General features: G+C 38.3%; 1 protein-coding gene across 5 annotated transcripts in view; it reads left to right on the top strand.

Moving 5' to 3' along the window:
- The window catches only part of VEPH1 (ventricular zone expressed PH domain containing 1), a 209,514-nt gene that overhangs the window by 148,826 nt on the left and 37,824 nt on the right, over positions 1-22,864 (top strand). For all 5 annotated transcript variants that reach the window (XM_045852121.1, XM_045852120.1, XM_045852117.1 and 2 more), the window contains exon 11: positions 340-474. In XM_045852121.1, coding sequence (XP_045708077.1) covers positions 340-474 — 135 coding nt within the window. The remainder of the gene's footprint in view (positions 1-339; positions 475-22,864) is intronic.

The following is a 22,864-nucleotide window of genomic DNA, read 5'->3' as shown; positions in this document are numbered from 1 at the left end:
TGAACAATAAATATGAATATTTATATTAATCATCTTCCAATTAGAGAACAGGCTTCGGAAATGATAGCAGTAAATACTATGTCACAAAGGTTAGGCATATTGATAGAGATCAATATCAACTGCCTTGAAAATCCTTTTCAATCATTTTAATTTTTCTGTTAAAAAAGGAAAAGCCTAAAATGTATCGTATGTTTGATCTTCAAGATGCATTTCTTTGTTGTTTTATTTAAATTTAAACCATGTTCAAGTTCAGGCCAAGCCCAAATAGTGCATTGTAGTCAATCAAACAATACTGTTGTGACAAGAGATAACATGTTTTTCTCATTAATGCCCTTTCAGAGCCTATTTCCAGAGCCCCTGTCCATACAGAGTCGTTCTGTGCAGTTTCTCAGATCTCTGTGGGAGAAGACCCAGGCAGCCGGTGCTCACAGCTTTGAAGCAGCCATGATGGAGTCCACATTTCCGCAGCAAAAGGTAAATGCCTCTTCCCCAGGATATGTTATTTTAAACTAAAATTCACGATTATCTTGAAACCGTTTGCCTTTTTCTCAACAGTTTGATGTTTTCCTTCTTTCTTTTACCTTTTTCTTTATTACTTAAAAACATCACTTATTAAGTCATACAGTGGACTTGGGGTAGAGTAAGATCAGTAGACAGGGTTACCACCGCCTGTTGTGACTTTGCTACATCATGATTTGTTAAGTGGCATGCAGGGTGCCAGATGGTGAGCCCCATTCAACAAAAGACCAAAGAGAAATTGAAATAGATAAGTTTATTACTCACAGGTCCTGGAGGAAGTACATAGCAGGCCTTGAGAGGCCACTTGAAGAGGTTAAGGGAAGTTGCAGACAGAGGGAGGCAGGACCTGGGGCACATGCCTTCATCTGAGTCTGGGGAGAGAGTGCTTTGGGCTTCCCAAGCTAAGGCCAGATTGCTCAATCCGAACGTAAAGAATGGAGTTTTCATTAAGCCCCACAAAAGTCTTATTAAATGGGCACCCAAGGTGAAGGGCCTGTGGAGCAGGGAAAACTTGATCATGGGGCTGTTGGGGAAGTCACATCAGAAATCTACATTTGCTTGTGACTCTGCCGGCTGTTGTTCGGGACACACACTGGCATTAGGGGGCTAGCGTCAGTTTAAGGCTCCCACAGGCTGCTCGGCCAAACAAAATGGAGTAGCTTAACTAAACTTTGACGCTGCTGTTTGAAGCTCAAATTCTGACATAATACAACCCACTCAAAGCCACTCAAAAACTATACACACAGTGCAATAGAAAACATGTTACAAAAGAAGACCATGGACTGAAAGGGAAAGCACATCAGGGAACTGGGCTCCAGGCTTTTCAGTTCTTTTCATTTCTTCCCTCTGTACTTCCTCTCATCATCCCCTTTTCCTCTGCAGTCATCACAAAGCAAAACAATGATGATGAGCAGGAAGAGACAGAGTATAGTCAGGGTGAAAGAGCTCTGCTGAGGCAGGCGATGATGATTTGAGGCACAGAGCATTTTAAGAGCGTTGAAACAGGCATAACTCTCAGGACACAGTGGCCTGAGACCTCCCAAGTAGGCCCCCAACGTTGGAGAGGACCAGAACGTGGAACAACACCCATCCAGTCAACAGAATGAAATTGGAAGTGGATGTACACTGACGTGGACATTTGCATGTGAGGAAAGTTACAGGCCTGGGTATGGAGAGAAAGATGGGAGAAAACCTGACTGGAGACTGGAAGGCTACTTAGGAGGCTGTTACTGTAATCAGGTAGGAAGTGAATACCTGAAGCAAAGCTCAAAGCTGGAAGTTGTAGGAAGAAGACAATTCAAGAATTATTAAGGAAGTAGAATCGACAGGACTTGGTGCCTGATAAGGAAGATGAAAAACCAGGGATGACTTCAGGTGCCTCTCATGGCTAAATGGGTGATGGCACCGTCCTGGAAAAGAGAGACCACAAAAGAAGCCGCTGTGGGGAAAGAAGATACAGCTTTCTGGCTCACGTGTTTTGAGTCTGAGTTGTTTGTGTAGATAGCCAGGTGGTGACGGTGGCGAAATGGACCTTCGGAAGAACAGGACTGGAGATGTGGATTTGGGAGACAAAAGGTAGCACTTGACATCATGACAGTAGATTGGATTACTCAGGGAGAACAGAATGTGCATAACGAGGATAGAGAAAGGTTGTTGATCTCTCCTTAGTAAACATCACCAGCTTCTCTAAGCCCTTGCCATACTCAAAATCTTGGTTATTCTTATTTTGCCTTGAAGAAAACCCAGAAAGAAGCATTGGATGCTTACTGAGCAAACCAGAGTTAATGAGCGTACATGATCAAGGTTATGAGAGTATATGATCGTGGTCTGGCCCTTGTTTTACTGTTGAGAAGGGAACAAACATGCCAATATTGAATAAGTCCAAAGTACAAATGAGTAGCAAATTGGACAAAAACTGTTATATTGTGAAACTAACTCAATATCTCTCAAGTGCTAAAGTCTTGTAAAAGGGTGGGAAATGGGTGTGATTAACCAGAAGTTTATTTGAGTAAGACACATTCAACTGTTGTGTCATTACTTTTTGGGTTTGGATTAAGAACTGGGAATGCAGTATTGAAAACTGAAGGAAACACCACAATTGCACCAGTGCGAAGTAGAATGGAATTCTTTGTATATTTCACTCAAATTTTAAGCTGGTGCATCATATTTAGAGACAATGCCTCAAATTCTTATAAATTTTTCATTGTGAACTGTATATTGACTAGAGGCAACTAGTAAGTTAAAAATTGGCAAGCCACTTCAAGTCCTAAGAGATTTTTAAAAACTTGGCAGACCAGATTTGTGCATGCTCATACGTATACTTATTCATATTTCTCCTATTTGAGACCAATAAATAGTCCTCTAGGGAAAAATTAACTGTAAAGCAAAATGTTTTCAAATTTTTTAAAGTTTTATAATTTGGTTTAGTCATAAGTAACAGAAAAAATCCTTACTGTCTGGAATGTACAATGTTTGGCAAAGTTCTCTGCCGAGGTATTTCCCGATCAGACTGATTCGCTTCTGTTTTTTATGAAGTGTTCTGCCCACTAAACTCAAAATCACTACGGGACTGGTCCAAAGACTGCTTTAGTTTTTACTACGTGAACAGCGTATACCTACACTAGAGGCTGAAAATGATGAGCGTTTGTGTACCGCTGGTGTGATGGAGTGGATGCTGTAGCTAAGTGGATTCAGCAAGGGGGAAACTGCTGAGAAAATGGCTGAGTCTCTAGAACATAATGCTAGAAGGCTTGTTATTACTGCTACTTTTTAATAAAATTCTGGTATTTTAGAACTGAAAGTCAATAGTATGGTATTCATTAACTTGTAGATGGCTCGGGCGCAGAGACTACACCATGTTTACTATTGTTGTCCCAGGGTCCTAGGGTGCCTGGCACATGGTAAGTGCTCAACATATAATAGGTACCAACTGAATAAAGTGATGTTGTCATTTTCTAGATGTTAAAATTGGAAGCACAAGGACCTGTTGAAGGTCACATAGTGAGTCCATAGCAGAGCTAGAGTACAAGTTCATACCATGGTGACATCAGGGCTGTCAACAATATAGCTGGTTCTTCTCTACTCTGGGCATGTAAGATTACATTTCCCTGCCCCTGGAAGTAAGGGTTGACCCATGTGACTTGCTTCAGCCAATGAACTCTGAAAAGGGATGTGTCACTCCAGGCAGAAGCTTAAGCCAGTATGTTATTCTCCAAGTTCCCTCTCTTTCCTGACCTGGTGATTGTAGATACAAATGTTTATATTGAGCTGCTGGAAAATGAACACAGAACAGAAGATGCACCTAGAATTCCATCCAAGCCACCAGGCAGAGGACTGCCACTCTAGAGAGCCACCAGACCCACCACACACTTCACTTGGGAAAGAAACAATCTTGTTTTGTTAAAGGCTAAGTTTTGATGTTAGTTGTGATGCCATAACCTACCTATCTCGATTCATATACCTACCAGAGTAGTTAAGCATGTTGGCTCTGAAGCCAGATTACCTGGGTTTAAAACCTGATTCAGCCACTTTCCAGTTCTGAGGCCTTTGGCTCTGTGCCTCAGTTTCTTCACCTTTACAAAGATGACAGTAGTACTGCCTACCTCCTACAGCTGTTTGAAGAATGAATAAGTTAATACATAGAGAGCTCTCAGAACAATGACCACCATTGTGATCTCTCAGTAAAATGTTAGCTAGTATATTGATTCCTAGCCAGCATATCCCTTTCTCTCTCTCTTTCTCTCTCTCTCTCCCTCAATCTCTCTCTTTTCCCCTCTCCCTCCCGCCCTCAAAAAAGAACACAAATTCAAATCTGTTGGAGCTGCATTAAGAGAGGCTCAGAGCAGAGACAGAAAAATGAACCTCAAGAACAGTCTCTCAAATAATTGTACTTTTCTAATTTGATCAGACCAGTATTATCAAAAAATATTCTCCCAATGTCAAACAAGAATTTGCTGTATAAAATTCAAATGATTATTTACAAACTATTTGCCAGTCTTGTGCAGGAGTACAATTGTGAAAATCCTTATTATACTGAAATGCTATATTTTTTTGGTTACAAAAAATAAAAAAAAAGTTTAATATAATGCATCAGTTCAATAGTTTAAATAACAAAATATTATCTATAGATATTTAAATGGAATTTGATAAAATTCAACACCTGTTTTTAATAATCACACATTTTATATAAAAATCTTATTAAGGTTTATCTCCCTAATTAGACTGTTTTCCATGAGAGTACATGTTTGTCATTATACACCCAGCACCCAGAGTATCATCACCTAGCATACAATAGGCATTCGGTGACATGTGTTGACTGAGTACAATGAATGAGCACTATCAATAACTAGATATTTCTTAGCATGATAAATACTTGTCTTATAACATAAGAAAAATTATGCTTAGAGATCAACTACTAAGGATGATTATTATATATAAAAATAAGACCAGAATACTCATTATAATCTTTTTTACTTAGTATTGTTCAAAAGCATCAGGCAACATCCAAAGAATGTAAGCTCCATGAAAGCAGGGATCTTGTCTGTCTTGTTGGTGCAGCATATTGGGTATTTAAAGAGTATGCCTGGCTCATAGTAGGCATTAAAAATAATAGTAATAATATGTTAAATAAACAGAATACAAGACAGAAGTAAAGAGTATACTACTTGAAAGAAATAAAATCAATGTTACTTTCAGATAACGTTAATCTCAGATAATATGAGAATTTAAAAAACTATTAGAATTACTACTATTCATCATCATCATAATAGTTAACTTTAACTGGGCATTTAGAATATGCCAGTCATTGTTGTGTGAACATAATACTAATTATTTCACTTAATTCCAACAACAACCTCTTGAGATAGGTAGCATTATTATTCCCATTCTACAAATGAGTAAACTAAGTAGAAAAGAGATTAGTTAATTTTCTCAAAGTCACAGAGCAATGGAGAAAAATAAGACTTGAATAAACATAGTAATGTACCAGGTTCCTGGTTGGAATAACAAACATTACAAAGATGTTAATATTTTCTAAGTTAATTGACAAGTTAACTAAACTCCATTTTAAATTCTAGCAGTATTTTTTGATACTTTATGAAGTGATGGTGAAATATAAGGAAAAGGATAAAAGAGGTGAAATTAGTTTTTAAATTTTTGAGAGAAAAAATAAAAGAGAACTTCCTTAATTATTAATACATACTATAAAAACTATAATCATTAAATCATTCTGCTTTTAAGGCAAGAATTAACATACAGATAAATGAAATAGACTATGTAGTCCAGAAACTGACACTAATATACATGTATAATGTGTTAATATATAATATATAATTAACTACATATAAAACAAGTTAAGTCCTTTAAAAAAAAACTAGTCAGGTCAGATAAATTAGCTGTAGAGAGCTGCTGCACAACATCATACCCATAGTCAATGACAACATGTTGTACACTTGAAAATTTGTTAAGAAGGTAGCTCTTATATCGTGCTCTTCCCATGGACAACAGTGTGGTGACTGCTGGGGGGATGGGCGGTGAAGGGGACTAAATGGCAATGAAAAAAATACAATAAAGATTAAAAAGTGTTCTTCCCTCAATTAAAAAAAAATGTCAAATAAGTACATTTTTTAAACTAGAAAAAGAAAGCTCGATACCAAATAATCCTAGAGCTAACTTTGTACATATAAAAATAGTAAAAGCATTTTCTATAATTAGAAATTAGACAAGTTGACACTCCAATATTTAACATTTTACTTTATAGTACCCAATACAGAAAGTCCAAAAAAGCAAATAAGAGAAATAAGAATTGAAAGAGGGAAAATGAGATACAGAAAGAGAGAAATTATTTACAGACAATAAAATTATGTGTATATAAAATTCAAAAGAATCTAATGAAGATTTAGAACTTATAAGGGTGATCTGTAAAGTTAATTGATATAAGATCAATATATAAAATCAATAATAAACCTAAATATGAATAATAACTATTAGAAAATGCAATAAAAACATATCACTTATAACAGCAACCAATGGATAAGGAATAATATAAGAAAAGATGGGAAACTCTTTGATAGTTTGACAAACTAATGCTAAATTTAAGAATAACCCACACAATTCTGGAAAAGAACATAGAAGAGGAAATTTTTCTACTAGGAAAATGAAACTTACTCTGAAGCTATGATAAGAGCATGATTATTGCTGCAGGGATAAACTATAAAGAACAGAGTCCAGAAGAGCCCCAGGCATTTATAGATGCTTCCTAGATGAAAAAGGAGGATTTCAAATTGGTAAGGAGAAAATAAAATATTTTTAAAATAGTATGGGGACATGTGACTGTCCAAATTGAAAAGATAAAATTAGATTGTTCCCAGACACTATATAGATATATCAATTCCAGATAGGTCAGAGGCCTAAATGTAGTCAACAAAACCTTAGAACTAGAAAACCAAAGGCTGCCTTTATGACTTCAGGATAAGAAATGATTTTGTAAGACATGACTGAGCAGAACTCATGAAGCAATATGAACAGATTTGACTACATAAGAAGTTTAAATTCCTGTGTGACAAAACACACCATAACAAAGTTAAAAGGCAAGTACAAGCTGTAAGAAGGTGTTTGAAACATACATAACTCACAAAATTCTTCTATAAATCAACACAGAAGAGACAACCAAAGAGAAAACTTGGCAAAGAACATGAACAGAAAATCCACTGAATAGGACACTCAAGTGACCAAAAATGTAAGATGTTTAGACTCACTAAAAATTATGGAAATAATTTATTTAAATTTTTTAAAGTGATACACCATTTTACAATGATCAAACTGGTGAGAATAAAAAACTGTGGCAATAAAAGTCTTGCAAAGACATGAAAAAATGAGAATGTTTATACACAACAGATGAGAATAAAACATGTTTACTGACTTAGGAAAAAAGTACTTAAAAATATATGTAATAATTAAATCAGACTCAAACATATAAATATATATGTAATAACTATATATATAATAATTAAATTAGACAGTTAGCTCACAGTCAATGTAGGTGAGTAGTAGCCTTCCCAAAGTCTTAATCTAATTTAAAACTTATTTTAAAAATGCTTAACCATCCCCACAAAGGATTCCCCTATCTAGTTAATTAACAGATTCATTACCTGATGTATTTATCTCCTTTCCATGAAACCATTTAAGTTCTCTCTTAACAGAGCTTAAGCATTTTACAGAGATGCTCATTTCTTTCCACAAGGAATTTTTGTAATTATAAGGTACAAAAATGTTCTGTTCTAGACAAGGTTTAAGACAAATTTTCCTTTACAACCTTTTTAAAAGAGCAATCTGGCAGTAGCTATTTATACTATAAATTCACCATACCCTATTATCTTGCAGTTCCATTTCTAAGTAAAACTCACAAACCTGCACCAGGAGACATGTACAGATGTTAACTGAGCACTGTTTGCACCAAAAAATCAGAAGTGATGAAAATGTACATCAGTAGAAGAAAGAAGGAAAATGTTGTGGTGTAGTCATGCTATACAGATGGTAAAAGGAAATTAATTGGACTATAGGTAGCAACATAGGATAAATCTTGAAAACATAATATTGAATTTTAATAAGTGAGTTGCAAGAGGATGACATGAATAGTATGAGAGATTGCATGAATTTTTAAAGCACACTAAGCAGCACAATGCATTTTTTATGGGTATATATACTTGTGATCAAAATATAACACCATATTTAAAATCACACCAAATTCATGATGGCACTGTCTCTGGATAATGAGGAAGTGAGGGAAAGAGTGAGGAAAATGTTACTGGAAAAGGGATTAAGGAGATGTCAATTACATCTGTAATTTTGTTTGTAAAAATTCAGAAGGAAAAAATGAGTATTTATTAAGTTTGTCCAGCAAGTTCATGGATATTTATTACATTATCCATTGTACATGTTTTTCTTTCTCTTTGTAAAAATGTAATTAAACTTGTAAGTAATATCCAAGAGTCAAGGATTGATAGATTTGCTACATAAAAATGTTAAACTTATAAAAACCAAAACCCATCTATACAATAACTGAAATGAAAATGGTATAACAAGTATAAAAGACAAAGTTTAATACCCTTAAGATACTATAAGCTCCTTCAAATGAATAAGCAATAGCCCAAGGACATGCGAACATGAGACCTGGAGTCCAGAGGAAGCATTCAGCCTCATTAGTAGTCAAGATACAACAACTGACAATAAAATAACATGACCCTTTTAAATTCATTTTTTAAAAGACAATAATCAATGCTGGCTAGATTAAGGGAGTTTAGACACTTTCACACATTTCTAGTTGAAGTGTAAATTATTTCAACATTCTTAAAAAACAATTTAGCAATGCTGGTCAAAAGTCTTAAAAATAGTCATATCCTTTAACATAGTAATTTTACTTCTAGGAATCTGTTCCAAAGAAATGATCTGAAATGTGTACAAAACTTTAGATACAAATACCAAAAAAGTAGAGATTTGTAAATAGCCTAAATGCCTAAAGAAGGGGGAATTCAAGTATTAGATATAGACATAGAGATATAAATATAGATATAGGGATATTTCTTGAGATGAGAATTAAAGTAATATATCCATCCATATGAAAAAAGTATTGAGGAACTATGAAAATCATTTTTATGGGAAATGTTTAATGACATGAAACAATATTTATGTCAAATACCGCATTGCAATATACAAAATTGTTTATGTAAAGATTATTTGGAGGATTGCCCATTCAAACAACCAAAAGGAAATATACCAAAATATTAGCAGTTGTTAGCTGTGGTTGATGGGACTAGTAGTTTCTAAATCTTCTCCAAGAAGTATCTATTTCTCTTATAATCGAGGAAAAAATATTATGAGAGAAGTACCACCTTTAGTTCTACTATTATACTGTTTTATGTAAAGAAATGTAAATAAGCAGCTTACTTAAAATTTCTGCTTCTGCTGTTTCATTGTTGGTGTACAGAAATGCCTTTGATTTCTGGATATTGACTTTGTATCCCGCTGTTTTGCCAAATTCACTTATTAGGTCAATCAGCTTTTTGCCCAAGTCTATAGGATTTTCTAGGTATACTATCATGTCATCTGCAGTGACAGTTTTGTTTCTTCTTTTCTGATTTGGATGCCTTTTATTTCTTTTTCTTGTCTGATCACTGTGGCTAAAACTTCCAGTACTATACTGAATAGAAGTGGTGAAAGTGGACAGCCTCGTCTTGTTCCTGATCTTAGTGGAAAAGATTTTAATTTTTGCCCATTGAGTATGATGTTGGCTGTAGGTCTCTCATATATGGCCTTTATTATGTTGAGGAATGCTCCCTCTATTCCCACTTTGCAGAGTGTTTTTATCATAAATGGGTGCTGTACCTTATCAAATGCTTTTTCTGCATCTATTGATATGATCATGTGGTTTTTGTCTTTGCTTCTGTTTATGTGGTGCATTACATTACTGATTTGCAAATATTGTACCATCCTTGCATCCCTGGAATGAATCCCACTTGGCCACTTCACACCGGTCAGAATGGCCATCATAAACAAAGCAACAAACAACAAGTGTTGGAGAGGTTATGGAGAAAAGGGGACCCTAGTGCACTGTTGGTCGGACTGCAAACTGGTACAACCACTATGGAAAACAGTATGGAACTTCCTCAGAAAACTAAAAATGGATCTGCCTTTTGACCCAGCAATTCCACTGCTGGGACTATATCCTAAGAACCCTAAAACACCAATACAAAACAACCTCTGCACCCCAATGTTCATAGCAGCACAATTTACAATAGCTAAGTGCTGGAAGCAACCTAGATGCCCATCAGTAAATGAATGGATCAAAAAACTATGGTACATTTACATGATGGAATACTATGCAGCAGAAAGAAAGAAGGAGCTCCTACCCTTTGCAACAGCGTGGATGGAGCTGGAAAGCATTATGCTAAGCAAAATAAGCCAGGCAGTGAAAGACAAATACCATATGATCTCACCTTTAACAGGAACCTAAACAACAAAACAAAGAAATAAGCAAAATATAACAAAAGACACTGAAATAGAGAACAGGCTGACAGTGACCAGAGGGGAGAGAAGAGGGAATTTCAGGGGAGAATGGGAAGGCTTTACAGGAACAAATTTAAAGGACACATGAACAAAAACTAGGGGGAGGATGGTAATGGGAGGGAAGTGGGGAGGGTTGGGAGGGTGGGCTGGAATGGGAGTAAAAGGGAGAAAACTGTATTTGAACAATGATTAAAATAAAATTTAAAAAAAAGAAAATTTCATTTTAAGATAATCAGTTTTCATTATCAAATAAGGATTTTTTTAAAGGCTAGAAAAGCCATTGACTTATTGAAGAAATGGGGAGGATGGCCTCCAAGGAGTCGCTGCAGACATGATTAATATTCCCACCCTTCAGCCAGGGAGGCACTCTGGTCAGCAGAGGACCAGGCGGTTGACAAAGCTGACTGGGTAATTGCTAAAGGACCAGAATATGAGGGCGAAGTCTCCTTTATTGACACACATGTTCCAGTTCCCAAAGCCTGGAGAAATTCAATATGCCATAGAACTGAGGTCTCAAAACTATGCCCATTATGGAAACAAAAAAAAATTAAAATTTGCTGCTGAAATAAAGCGTGCCCCATCTGGCTAACATTTGGAGATTTGTTTTCAGTCCACATTGCTACAAACACACTTGACAGTCCTCAGGGTAACTGGCAGTAGTGTCAAAGCATAAATAAAACTACAGCACCAATCCTGTGTGGAACAAAAGGAGGCCTTCTGTTGCTCCTGAGGCTTAGATTCAGTATTTGGAGATACGCTGTTAACACAGTGCTTTAATAAATAAATAATATGCATAAGGAAGTAAATAAGGAGTATGCTTATTTCTTATAATGGCTGTTCACTACTCATATTCTTATGAGAAATGTAAGTCTACACAGTGATGTGAGTGTCAAGTATTGGAGGCCAGCCTCAAGGGACAGCAGTGCGAATCCTGGTGTTTGAGAGCGGTCAGCTGTGTTCATCCTCCCTTTCAGAGCGAGCACAATAGGGATGGGGTAATAGGAATTAGGTTGGGATCTCAGAAGCCTAGATGAGGGGCAGGCCAGGGCCAAGGCAGGAGAGGAGGGTGGCCGATAGGGGTTCCTGGGCTGCTAGCTCAGAACTAGGAAAATCTGATAGGCAGTATCTAAAAACCAAAGGTGAGGTAAAGAGATTAAATGAATGTGTGAACAAAAGCCTATCCCAAGAAGCCACAGGAAGGGTGAATCTAGTGATTAAGGGGTAAACTCCATGGGAATGCAGTTCATGAAAGGAAACTGGAAGCAAGGGGCCTGAGAGGGTAGATTGAAGGTGGGATGTGTGTGCAGATGCAAATATGTGGGACAATCCTATGGAGAGCAAGCCAGTTAGGAGAAGAGTGGGCATTAAAATATGGAGTCTGGGTTTTTTAAAGAAGAGAAAAATGGTTCCCTGTAAAGAGAATGGCATCAGCAATGACATGGAGGAGACAAAAAAAAAAAAAAAATCACAGTGAAGACATTGTAAATGTGACCCTAAGTTCAATCACTCAGTTAAAAATATTTTGGGGGAATGCCAAAATATCTCCGCCAACCACTGTGCAGAGACCCAACACAAGCAGTCACGCCCCGCCCCAAGGGAAACAGTAATACACAAGTAAATAAGCTCACAATTCCCCCCCCCACCCCACCCCATGGAGACTGTAAAACACAAAATGCCCAGAGGAAGTGATGAAAGGAGCATTTGTTGGGTGGTCAGGGAAGGCTTCTCTGAGGCGGTGTCTGATGCGTTTTCCTGGCAAGGAGAATACGTTGCACAAAGACCTTGAGATCAAAAACCAAAAAGAGAGAAAGAATGAGAAAAGCAAGGTGAAACCTTGATGTCTTAGAGCATTCTCCTCTGAATTTAAATCACACTTGCCATCAGAAAATATTTCTGAGCAATCACCCTCAATGTTTGTATTTATTTACTTATAAGTTATATCCATGTATTATTATACTCATTTCCATTATAAGACATATTCAAAAATAGAAATGTTAAAGGATGAGATGAAAAATAAAGTGAAAGTTCTAATATTTTCTTCTTCCTGAGTCACTATGGATGGCCATGCCTGCCCAGGAGGGACCTCGCTGTCCTCCCACAGCACTGGAAGAAGGGGAAGTTGAGAGTTCACCTGGGGAAACTGACCTCTGGCCTTGTAAGCCACAGCAAGGAATGGAGATTTTATTGCAGTCTCTGGGAAGTCACCAAAGAGTTTTGAGCTGCAGACATTACCCAGCATGTCTTCAAACGATCACTCAGTGTGCGGAGACTAGATCAGAAGCACGAAAGCCGAATCTGGGATATCGTGAAGGAGAGGACTGCTGATCCAGATGAGAGAGGAGCGTAGCTTAACTGGGATGGCCCTAATCAGAATGAAATAAATGACACATCAGTATCAGTTTGGGATATAAAAGGGATGTAACAAGCTAATGGGTGGGAGGTTAGGGTGAGGGAGGCTTTTGAATATCTTAAATTAAAAATACCTACTGAGATGTGCCAGTGGAATTGTCTAACAGGCAAATGTGAAGCAGTTTAGGACAAAAATATAAATGAGGACATTGTCGGCACAGAGGTGATGAAAGAGCCTTGGGGAGATTAAAGCAACCTGGAGGAGAGCATCGAGAGGAAAAGGCCACAGTTCAGGATTAAATCCAGGAAGCAGCCAAGAGACAAAAGAAAGCCAGCAAGTATAGAGGTCACAGATATTAAGAGAATGCCCAAGAAAGAGAAAGGGCGCAGCTGGGATTTGGAAGCCAGATCAAGGAAGACACATACAGAAAAATGTCCACCCATTTGGGAAACTTGGAGAGAACAGCTTTCATGGAGTTTTAAGGGCAAGGTGCAAACAGGAGTCGGTGGAGGAAAGTGAGAAGAGAAGAATAAGGAGGGAAACATGGCACATGGAGAGAGCTGTTGTAAAAGTTTGGTGCTGAACAGGTTGGTAGTGGAGCAAATATGGAGACGGTTTATTATGGAAACCCCAGAGCATGTTTGTAAGTGGTTGGGATGATGCAATAGAGAGAGTGAAAATGATAAGCAGACGAGAGGAAAAAGTCACTGCATGCAGACCCAGATCAAGTAGATTCGATGGTGGAAAAGTGAATGAGTTCTTTTGGTTGGCTTTTCATCTTTTCAGTAAAATAAGAGGTGAGACCATCAGCTAAAAGGCGGGTAGGGAAAGGAGGGGTAGGATGTGGGAGGTTTGAGGAATGAATGTGTGAAGTGAAATTCTTAGAGAAAGCAACCACGAATGACCTTACCAGAGCAGCAGGCCCATCAGGCGATGAGAAGCACTCATTTGGGATCTGAGATGATAGATTTAAAGTAACATGAAAATATGGTTTTTCTCCAGCAGTGGTCAGCTGTTAGAGTGCTAAAATAAGCTTTTCTTTTCTTTTTTTTTAATTCAGTGGTAATGAAATGGTACCAGGTTTCGAGGAAGTAGGGAAGATCTGTGTTTGAGAGGCGATAGAGGCTTAGGATGCAGACTGAAAGGAAAGATATAAAATGCTAAAGAACAATCTATACATAGGAAACCTGACTTGAGAAACAGAAAGATACTCTTCAGAGCCCAGAAAAAAGTTATTTTCTAAATGATAAAGATGATGGATTTGTGCTGAGCCTCTTTTCCCAAGAACCCTCTGCTTTTCCTCCACCCCCAACAAATGCTCTGTTATTCCCCTTGGAAACAAGGGCACAAGCTCATTTATCACGAGGCTGGCCAAGGCTAAGGCGGACAGCCAGCCGAGCAAAGGGAGAGAGGCTAACTGTGACCAGGGCTGCATTTCCGCCATGCTCCATGCATAAGGCTTGCAATGCTAGGTAGCACGGGGAGAGTATTAGCTTAAGCACAAGATGAATTTTTATCACAGTTTATGTAGTATCAGTGGACTCACACTCCTCCCCTGTAGCCACATAATAGTTCAACTGGGATTAACATGATTAACGTGAGAGGAGAGGCTCGAAGGTGAAAAGAGTCCTTGAGAACTGACACGCCTTCTGGAGACTTTTACGAGCATGACTGCTATTGATGGCTTGGGACCACTGAGTATGGAAGTTCAGCCAAATTCTAAACTGTGCCTCCCAAAATACTGTCTCTACCTGCAGTTGAATTCATTTTCCCCCTCAAGAGCTATACATCATAGCAATCTATAGGGCCCTTCCTTTAAATAATTCCTTACACACAACTCATTGTATTAAGTGATGGCACACGATTTTGTAAACACATTGAAGCTAAATGACAGTTCCATTCTCTATTGAAAAATTAGGAAGTTGCTAATCTTACACCAAGCTAATTGATATACACTTTTAATATCTCCCTAACAATGGCCCATGTATACTGTACCTCTGTTGTACATAAGCTTTTTTAAAGAAATTAAAATTGTCATTAGAAATATTTTCTTGGATTCTTTAAATCTTGGTTTATCATGTGCATTGCATTTTCTTCATGTAACACAGGCCAGACTGTCCTATAATGAAGCATGTCAATTTTACTACTGTAGTGAACATTCCTTCACAGTCGGCCAGATGTTCTGCATCAGTCAGGGGGGAAAAAAGAACTTTAGAAAAGAGTTAACAAAATAACTCTATTCCTGGGGGAACAGAGGTATGCAGTTCCTCTGAAATGCCTGTTCTAATCCAATAGTGGTTTAGGTTCTTTCCTTAAACAATCAGTGCATGAGGAAATGTTTTTCTGTTCCCCTCAATGTGATCACAGATAGTGTGTGAATACTTACAAACAGTGGGCACTAAACTATTAGAATAAACAGTACCTCTTTTCAAGCAAAGTGGAAGTGTTGTAGTTAGAAGCTTAGCACCTTGGTTCATATCCTGGCCCTATCATTTGCCAGGTCTTTTATGGATGTCCTCTGTGCTTCGTCCTCTTTACCTGCCAAGTGCAGAAAACACTAGGACCCACCTCACAGGGGATTTTATGGGATTTAGAAGAGACAGTACATATAAAATGCTTGGAACAGTGACTGACACATAGTAAGTGCTCAATAAAAGGTAACTAATATTATTTTATTGCACTTTTTCCATAAGAATCCCCCAAACAAAAGGAAAGGCAGAGCCTTATGAAAATGAGCTTTATTTCCACCATAGCCAAAAATTTATCCAGGTCCACCCAGGCCTATTATAAAAGGAGACTACTCCAACTGAATAATAGTTTTGCAAGTTAAAAGCTGGGTGTCACTAAAATAATGACACTTTTCTTATGCAGTTCATGAATACACTCTAGAAACAATCCCAAAAGCGACTTTTAAAAATGTTTTGAGCAGTGGCCATGTCACTAAACTGTGAGTGGCCATTCAAGTTTAACACTCATTTCAAAACATAAATTCTGGGCTTTTAATACAAAAAAACTTACAGCAATTTAAGTATTTCAATATTAGACATAACAGGAAAGAGAACAGCAATGCTATTGGCTTTTATTTCTAGAACCCTGACAGCTGCATGGCGATTGGCCACCTTCAGGTTCTAAGGATGCAGTACTGTCTTCAAAGCCCTGATGGATAACAAGACGAGGGAGTAACCCTTTTTTTGTTTTAATTCAACAAACGAACATTTCCTAGAGTCTAATTAATCTCAATATATTTTTTGTATTTTATACTATTTTCAATATAATTTGGGGTTCTTACTGAAGACCAATCTGAACGGAAGGGGCCTTTTTTAAAAGTTCTCTGTTAACGGCAGTGCACAGAATCATTTAAAACCTCACACCGAGGTCTGGAAATTCCTTCTATAGTCTCCCTGCAGCCAGCACAAGTAGCTCACGCCAAACACATGCCCCTTTCTTCAGAGTCTTTCACCAGAGCTAATGGGAAGCATTGGAATACCCCCCACTCTAGTGCTGGTCTTGCTGAGTGGTTCCCAGACCTTAGTGCATGCAGGTTTCCCTGGAGAGCTTCTTTAGATGCAAGTTTCCAGGGCCTCTGTGGATCTTGCAAATGGCACTTGCTGGGGCGAGCCTGGCACTCTGCATATTTGACAAATGATCCAGGTGATTCTGAAGCAGGAGGTGGCACAGACTACTTCTACAGACACACATGAAGAATGACTGGAATCCACTTGACTTGGCTTTAAGTCACAGCTCCACCACTGACATTTCTGGGACCCTGGGCAATTTGGTTGACCTTCCTGCACCACAGCCTTCATCCATAAACCAGGAACTAATCCAACCACCTTGCAGGCTTGCTAGGAAGGAGAAATGAGATGATGCATTCAATTAAACACCCAACAGAGCACCTGATGCAGAGTAAATGCCCCAGACGGTACCTATAGAACGATTACTTCATAAATTCTGAGGCTGTGGTTAAATCACCTGTTTAGCCTTCTCTTTTCTGGATTTGCAACTATTTACATATCTTGTAACCTTTAGATGTATAATAGAGTTATATCTTGTCGCTCTGTGCTCTGAATTTTTTTTCCATTTTCACCTCCTTCGTAAAAACTGAATACTATGGTCTGTGTCTGACCAGGCGTAGGCACCTCATTATAGTCCTATGCATGTATCTTAATTATTCCCTAAATGGACACACCTCATTGCACGCTTTAATTTCAGCATCTCATTAGAGTACTCCATTTGCCCATCTTGTTATTTCCCATCCCTTCACCAGTGTTCCTTTTCTCCTGCTCCTCCTTTCAGTCTTCACATCCTTTTATGCCCATTTCTTTAGTCATAGTATTAAATCCTTCCTTTCATGCTTGTCATTATTCCCTCCTTTCTGCACAGCTCATTACATCCTTCCATCTGTGAACCTCATTATGCCATTCCATTTTTATCTCATTACATCCTCATCACGCACATATTATTAGCTCCTCCATTCATGCATAGCACTGCATTCTTTCTCTGTGCTTCTTATCACAACCTGCCCTTTCCACCCTCCCCATTTAATGCTTCCATTTATAAATCACATTACATCCCCCTGAATGCCTTTATCATTACACCCATCCATTTATGCATCTCATTACACCATTACCCATGCACATTTCTATGTGCATTTCTATTTGTACATCTCATTATGGCCCCATCAAACATGCACAAGTCATTATTCCCCTTTCAAATGTTCACATTGCATTACATCCTATTATGTTTGCATCTCATTACACTCAATATTCCTACGTTTGACAACACACTAACAAAAACAGACAGATAAGTATGTTACTTGCTTTTAGAAAATGAAATATGTTTCTCAGGCACCTAACAACAGTGTTTCTTAAACAAGTCCTTCATTTCAGAAAGATTTGCATATATTTATCTAGCTAAGAAACAAAAATACACTATGTTTTATATGCATAAAAAGGAGCTTTTTAGTTTGCCTTGTTCAAATCATCATCATTATCACTCCTTTGTATTATTTCTCTACAGTTAGTGTAATTACCATGAATTGATTTGAGGCAAAACCTTTCCAAAGAAGACAGCTTAGGGATCGCTGTCACTTCACAGATTGAAGAGTGCACCACAAGCCCTGAGAAATGAAGATACTCCCCAAGACCTGCTAGTCCATGACAGTGGCAGGGCACAGACTCAGACCCCATGGCCCTGAAACCACCTTCCTTACTCCACACCGCTCCACACCACTCTGCAGGGGAAACAAAGTCTTATTGCTAAGGGTTACTTCTGTCATTTACGCGCTTCCGTGGCACTAAGATAGAACTTGATGTCGGCATGCTGAAGTTTGGTTTCTTTTCTAAAACAGGACAACAGAACTTATTTCAAACACTTTGCATTTCGTGCTTACTTCTTTATCACCCAGTTTGAAGAGCTAGATTTAAAGAAGCCTTAATATGGAGCACCCCCCACAACAGAAATAAATGCAAAAATCAGGAGGAAGAAGCAGTCTTTTAATGACCTTAACCCCAAGGCCAGACTCATACAGGCAAAATAAAGGGTCTCCTCTCCAAGGGATGTTAGGGGTACCGAGGGAGCCCCCAACACATGCAGAACTTTGCTTTTTCACAGATTCTCACCCCTGCTAGACTCTTTGCTTCACTGAACTGTATTCTCTGCCTCACTTTTATTGTCGTTACATTCAGAAATAGCTGACAAATTCAGAATAGTGAAGAAAGATGATACTGATCCAACCACAAGATAGAAAAGGTGCTTTCATTTCTTCCTATTTACTTTAAATATTTCTCTTTACAAACAGAAGAAAACTGTTGCAAATACTCTTCGAAGGTTGGTCTGTATTATTTCCACGAATGTTTTTGAACCTTTTTTTTAATTTTTACATGCGTGTTATATTTTTTACATATCTTTTGCGATATGCTTTCTGTGTTTAAGATTATCTTTTAAAAGTATATCTGTTCATACAGGTAGAGTTAGCTCATTCATTTTAGCATCTGTAAAATGTTCCATTATATAAACAGACCATAGTTCAGTTTATCCAGTTCTCCACTGAGGGGTAGTTCAACTTACTATGTCTGCCTTGGTCACTGTTACTTTACCAGTGCTGTGCTCCATCTGCTGAACGACTAAACGAGACATTCGAAATTCCCACACCATGGGAAGAAATGCCTTCCCTCTCTTAAGTCCATGGCAGAGTCATGGCAGCTTGATTCCTGTTTGTAACTGTGCCAAATAGTAAACACAGCAATAAAATGACAGTTCCTAAAGTAAAACTAGACCCTGGCCAAACGTTGGTATGTACTAGTGTATTAAAAATAATTGCACCTAAAAAACGGTGGTCTAATTCCCAAAACCTGGAATGCTTCTTATGATAGCAAAGGCAATAAAAAATGGACAGAAATACAATGCTTGCTACAGAAGTGTGGCTGACTTTTCCCATGGTTTGAGGAGCAATGGTTTAAGAAGTCATTGGAGACTGCTGCAAGCCCCTAGTGCAATCAAACCAGTATGTCTGTGGTCACCAAAAAGACGGCCTGTCTCAGACATGGGAAAGGATTGTTGGATGGTAATTATTCCAGAAACTTCATGCTGTGCTGATGGGAATGGGAATTGTACAGCCATTTTGGAAAGCAATGTATCAGTACATAGTGAAGTTAAGGATGTACATAATGTTAAAGTTTTAATGTCTCAAGCAAACAAGATTTCTAGAGCAGAGCAGATTATTATTATTTTTATTTACAACAAATAATCTCACCAGTTTTCCTTTGCCTCAGTTGCCTGGAGCAACACTTTGAGAACCGGATATCATTATATACATTGTAAGGTCTGTACCATAGTTAGAGAACCCTGAAAATATGAGTCTGGATCTTTAACTAGGGATGGACAGCTATTCCCACTCATCTGAAGGAAGGGAAGACAAATCTCTGCTCCTACTCCTACTCTTGCCCTTTGAGATATAACTAAATCTCTCCAGGGGAGGATAGGACTAATGTCTCTAACTTGACAGGCAGGGACGTCTCCAAATCCTGGGTCTCATCCCTACCTTGAAAGGTAAACTTGTATTTGTAGGGAAGAGAAATCTCTCTAGATGGTCCCTCACTTCTTAATCAGTCATAAATTAATTTTTAAAGCCTGTGCTTTTAGCCCAGGTCCCAAGTTTCAGTAAAATTTGATCAGAAAACCCAAATTGTGCAGAAACATTAAAATATTTCCTCTCCAGTTTTACACCTACCTATGATTCAGCAATTCCACTCTTGAATGATTATTCCAAAACAGTTCTTGCTCACATCTGCAAGGGGACATGTGTGAGGATAGTAATTGTTGGCACGGTTCATGTAAGTGCAAAAGTGGAGGTGCCCTTGGCATCCATCACTAGGGAAACGGTTAGATAAAATGTGGCAGGTGGTGGATGCATACTATGACATCACTTTGCAACAGTAGAAGCAACTAACTAACTACACATACAATACCAGGTAGAGATCTTGAGTGAAACAAGCGAGAAATCTGAAGGCAGTCTGTGGCATAACATCATTTGGGAAAATGAAAAATACACTAAACATTGCTGCATATTTTTCAAAAATATATGAGTGTATTTGTTCAAAGACATATATCAAACTCAAAAGAGTGCGAACTTATGTAAAGGGGAGGTGGGAGGAACTGGCTGAGAATGAGAGTAGTGTTAGGGATAAAACAGAAAAAAGTAAGACAAGAGATGGGACCTTGCCCCCAACAGAATAACCTCCACAGCTGAAGAGCATGGTTATCTCCGTAACTGATTTCCAAAGAAAGAAAAAGAAAGCCCACCAATGAGCTTCTCCCACACCAGCAGCCTCTGTCGTGTAGTAACCACATCGTAGTGCAGAGTTGTAGCAGATACTCAGTGCACGGTTGCTAAGTGCAGGCGGCCACAGTCCATTAGAATCACCACAATTCTTTGCTTTCCAATATGAAAGGAGATCGTGTGACTGCTGGCTCTCACTGCCAGCAGTTCTGGTGACTACAGTTTACTGCTGTCACTGCTACAGAAATGTCAGCATTTTCTTGACATTCTCAGCATTGAAAAGCTTTTGTCCTTGTTTCCCCTTTGAATAAAAAAAAATACTTTGCTGGTTTTAGTATGTTTAATTATATTCATAAAGAAATTATCAAACATTTATGAAACTTTACTCAGTTTGACGCCCTTAGTTTCTACTCAAATCACATGCTTATCTTAGCTTTTCTATAAACTGCTTTATTTAAACCCTTGTCATGTTTATAGTCAACATTCTGTAATCAGATTATTTTTTTCGTGATCCTTAGGTCAATGTGATCATTTGACTTTTTTGAGCCAAATTAAATATTCTATCGTATCTGTTGGTTTTTGAAAGAGTTCTTCAGAACTTCTCTCTGAAATGAATCAAAGAAAGGCCAGTGCTTTCTTCCAGCCCCTCAGAGCCGGCCCCACTGTCAGAATTGCCACGACTTGCCAAGAAGCCATTCAGTTCCTCCCAACATACTCGGACTCAAAGGCCAGGAAAATAGTCAGGTCTGTTTCTTGACCTCCAGCGATGGTAAGCAGCTTGCCACATTGCCCTCATTTGTGTGCATGTACCTGGAGTTCTCCTATGAATCTGGGATAGAAAAGGGAGCGGCAGCGCAACATGGCGCATGCGTGGCACCCGGGATGGATTCAGAAACCCACTGAGTTCTTCCAGATCAGCACCCTGGCTGCCTGCCACCTGCCTAGTGCCTGTCTCCCACCTGTTGCCCACCTCCCTCCCACACGGCACCACCTTCAGCCAAGTTTCAGAGGTCCAACAAGTCCAGTTTTCACACTTCACCTCTCCCTTCTCTATTGCACAATTTGGAATAATAACATCTCTGATTTTTAAGAATGGAATTTCTGGTCTTGCAACCAGACCATATATTTTGTCATATGAAACCGATTGTGGTGAAGTATGAACATAAGCCCACGAGGACTGACAAATCTCTCGAATGCCAATTAATGGAGACAGAGCAGCCAGCTCCACATCTGTTCCCAAGGGTGTAGGATTAATTTCCCAGTCAGTGCAGATGAGAACACTTGGGGGAGCTCGTTTGGAAATGCAGGCTCCCAGGCCTGAACACAGACGTATGGATGTAGACTTCCAGGAGTGGAACCTGTATCTGGTGTTTATTAGAGGTTTCCCTGGGATCCCTGATGCCAACACCTGCTGAGAAGTGGTGATGTGGAGAAGCTGCGAGTCTCGAGAACACGAAGTCAGCACGCTATGTTGATGAAATCAGCCAAACATTCTTCTTCAGTTACTAACATTTTAATGTAAAAACTTGTTTTACACAATTAAATAAAATGAATTCCCATAATACACATAGAAATGCAGGTATATAGTTTTAAAATAAATATTTTCTGAAAGAGCTTCATGGTCATCGTTGAGCAAACATGAACATTGAAAATCCAAATGCTACAGCTGGTCTAAATTAGAGATAAAATCTGTGTATCCCAATTAGTAAAAATTTACTGAACATCTACTATGAGCAAACTGCTATACTAAGTATTTTCAGAAGCTACAAAATAATCAGTCTTCTTGCTAAGGCGCTTTAATCCAGTTGAGGGCCAAAGAATTCACACCAGAAGAAGCTTGATAATAATCCCAACCAAACACAAATAACCGTGTACCCCAATTTCCCTCTGGAAGCACTACTGTGACCCCAGTGAATCGCTTTTCGCCTCCTTGAATACAAGTCTGCGTCCCCTTCATCCATTTATCCTTGGTTCCTGATGCCAGTTGCTGTCAAGACTTCATGTTGTGAATTGATGACAATTGTAATTATTTTTCAAACATTGAAATAAATTTAAAAATCAAATTATAGCATAAATACTCTTTAGAGTCCTTTTGTTAGTATATTCATTTACCACGCAGTGTTTCTTATAAGACACCATGCCTACACATTGTA

Source organism: Phyllostomus hastatus, unplaced genomic scaffold (genome assembly GCF_019186645.2).
Source record: "Phyllostomus hastatus isolate PE091 unplaced genomic scaffold, TTU_PhHast_1.1 phas_contig_86, whole genome shotgun sequence".
NCBI lineage: Eukaryota > Metazoa > Chordata > Mammalia > Chiroptera > Phyllostomidae > Phyllostomus > Phyllostomus hastatus.
Note: the sequence above shows the minus strand (reverse complement) of the source record. Positions and strands in the feature narration are given on the sequence as shown.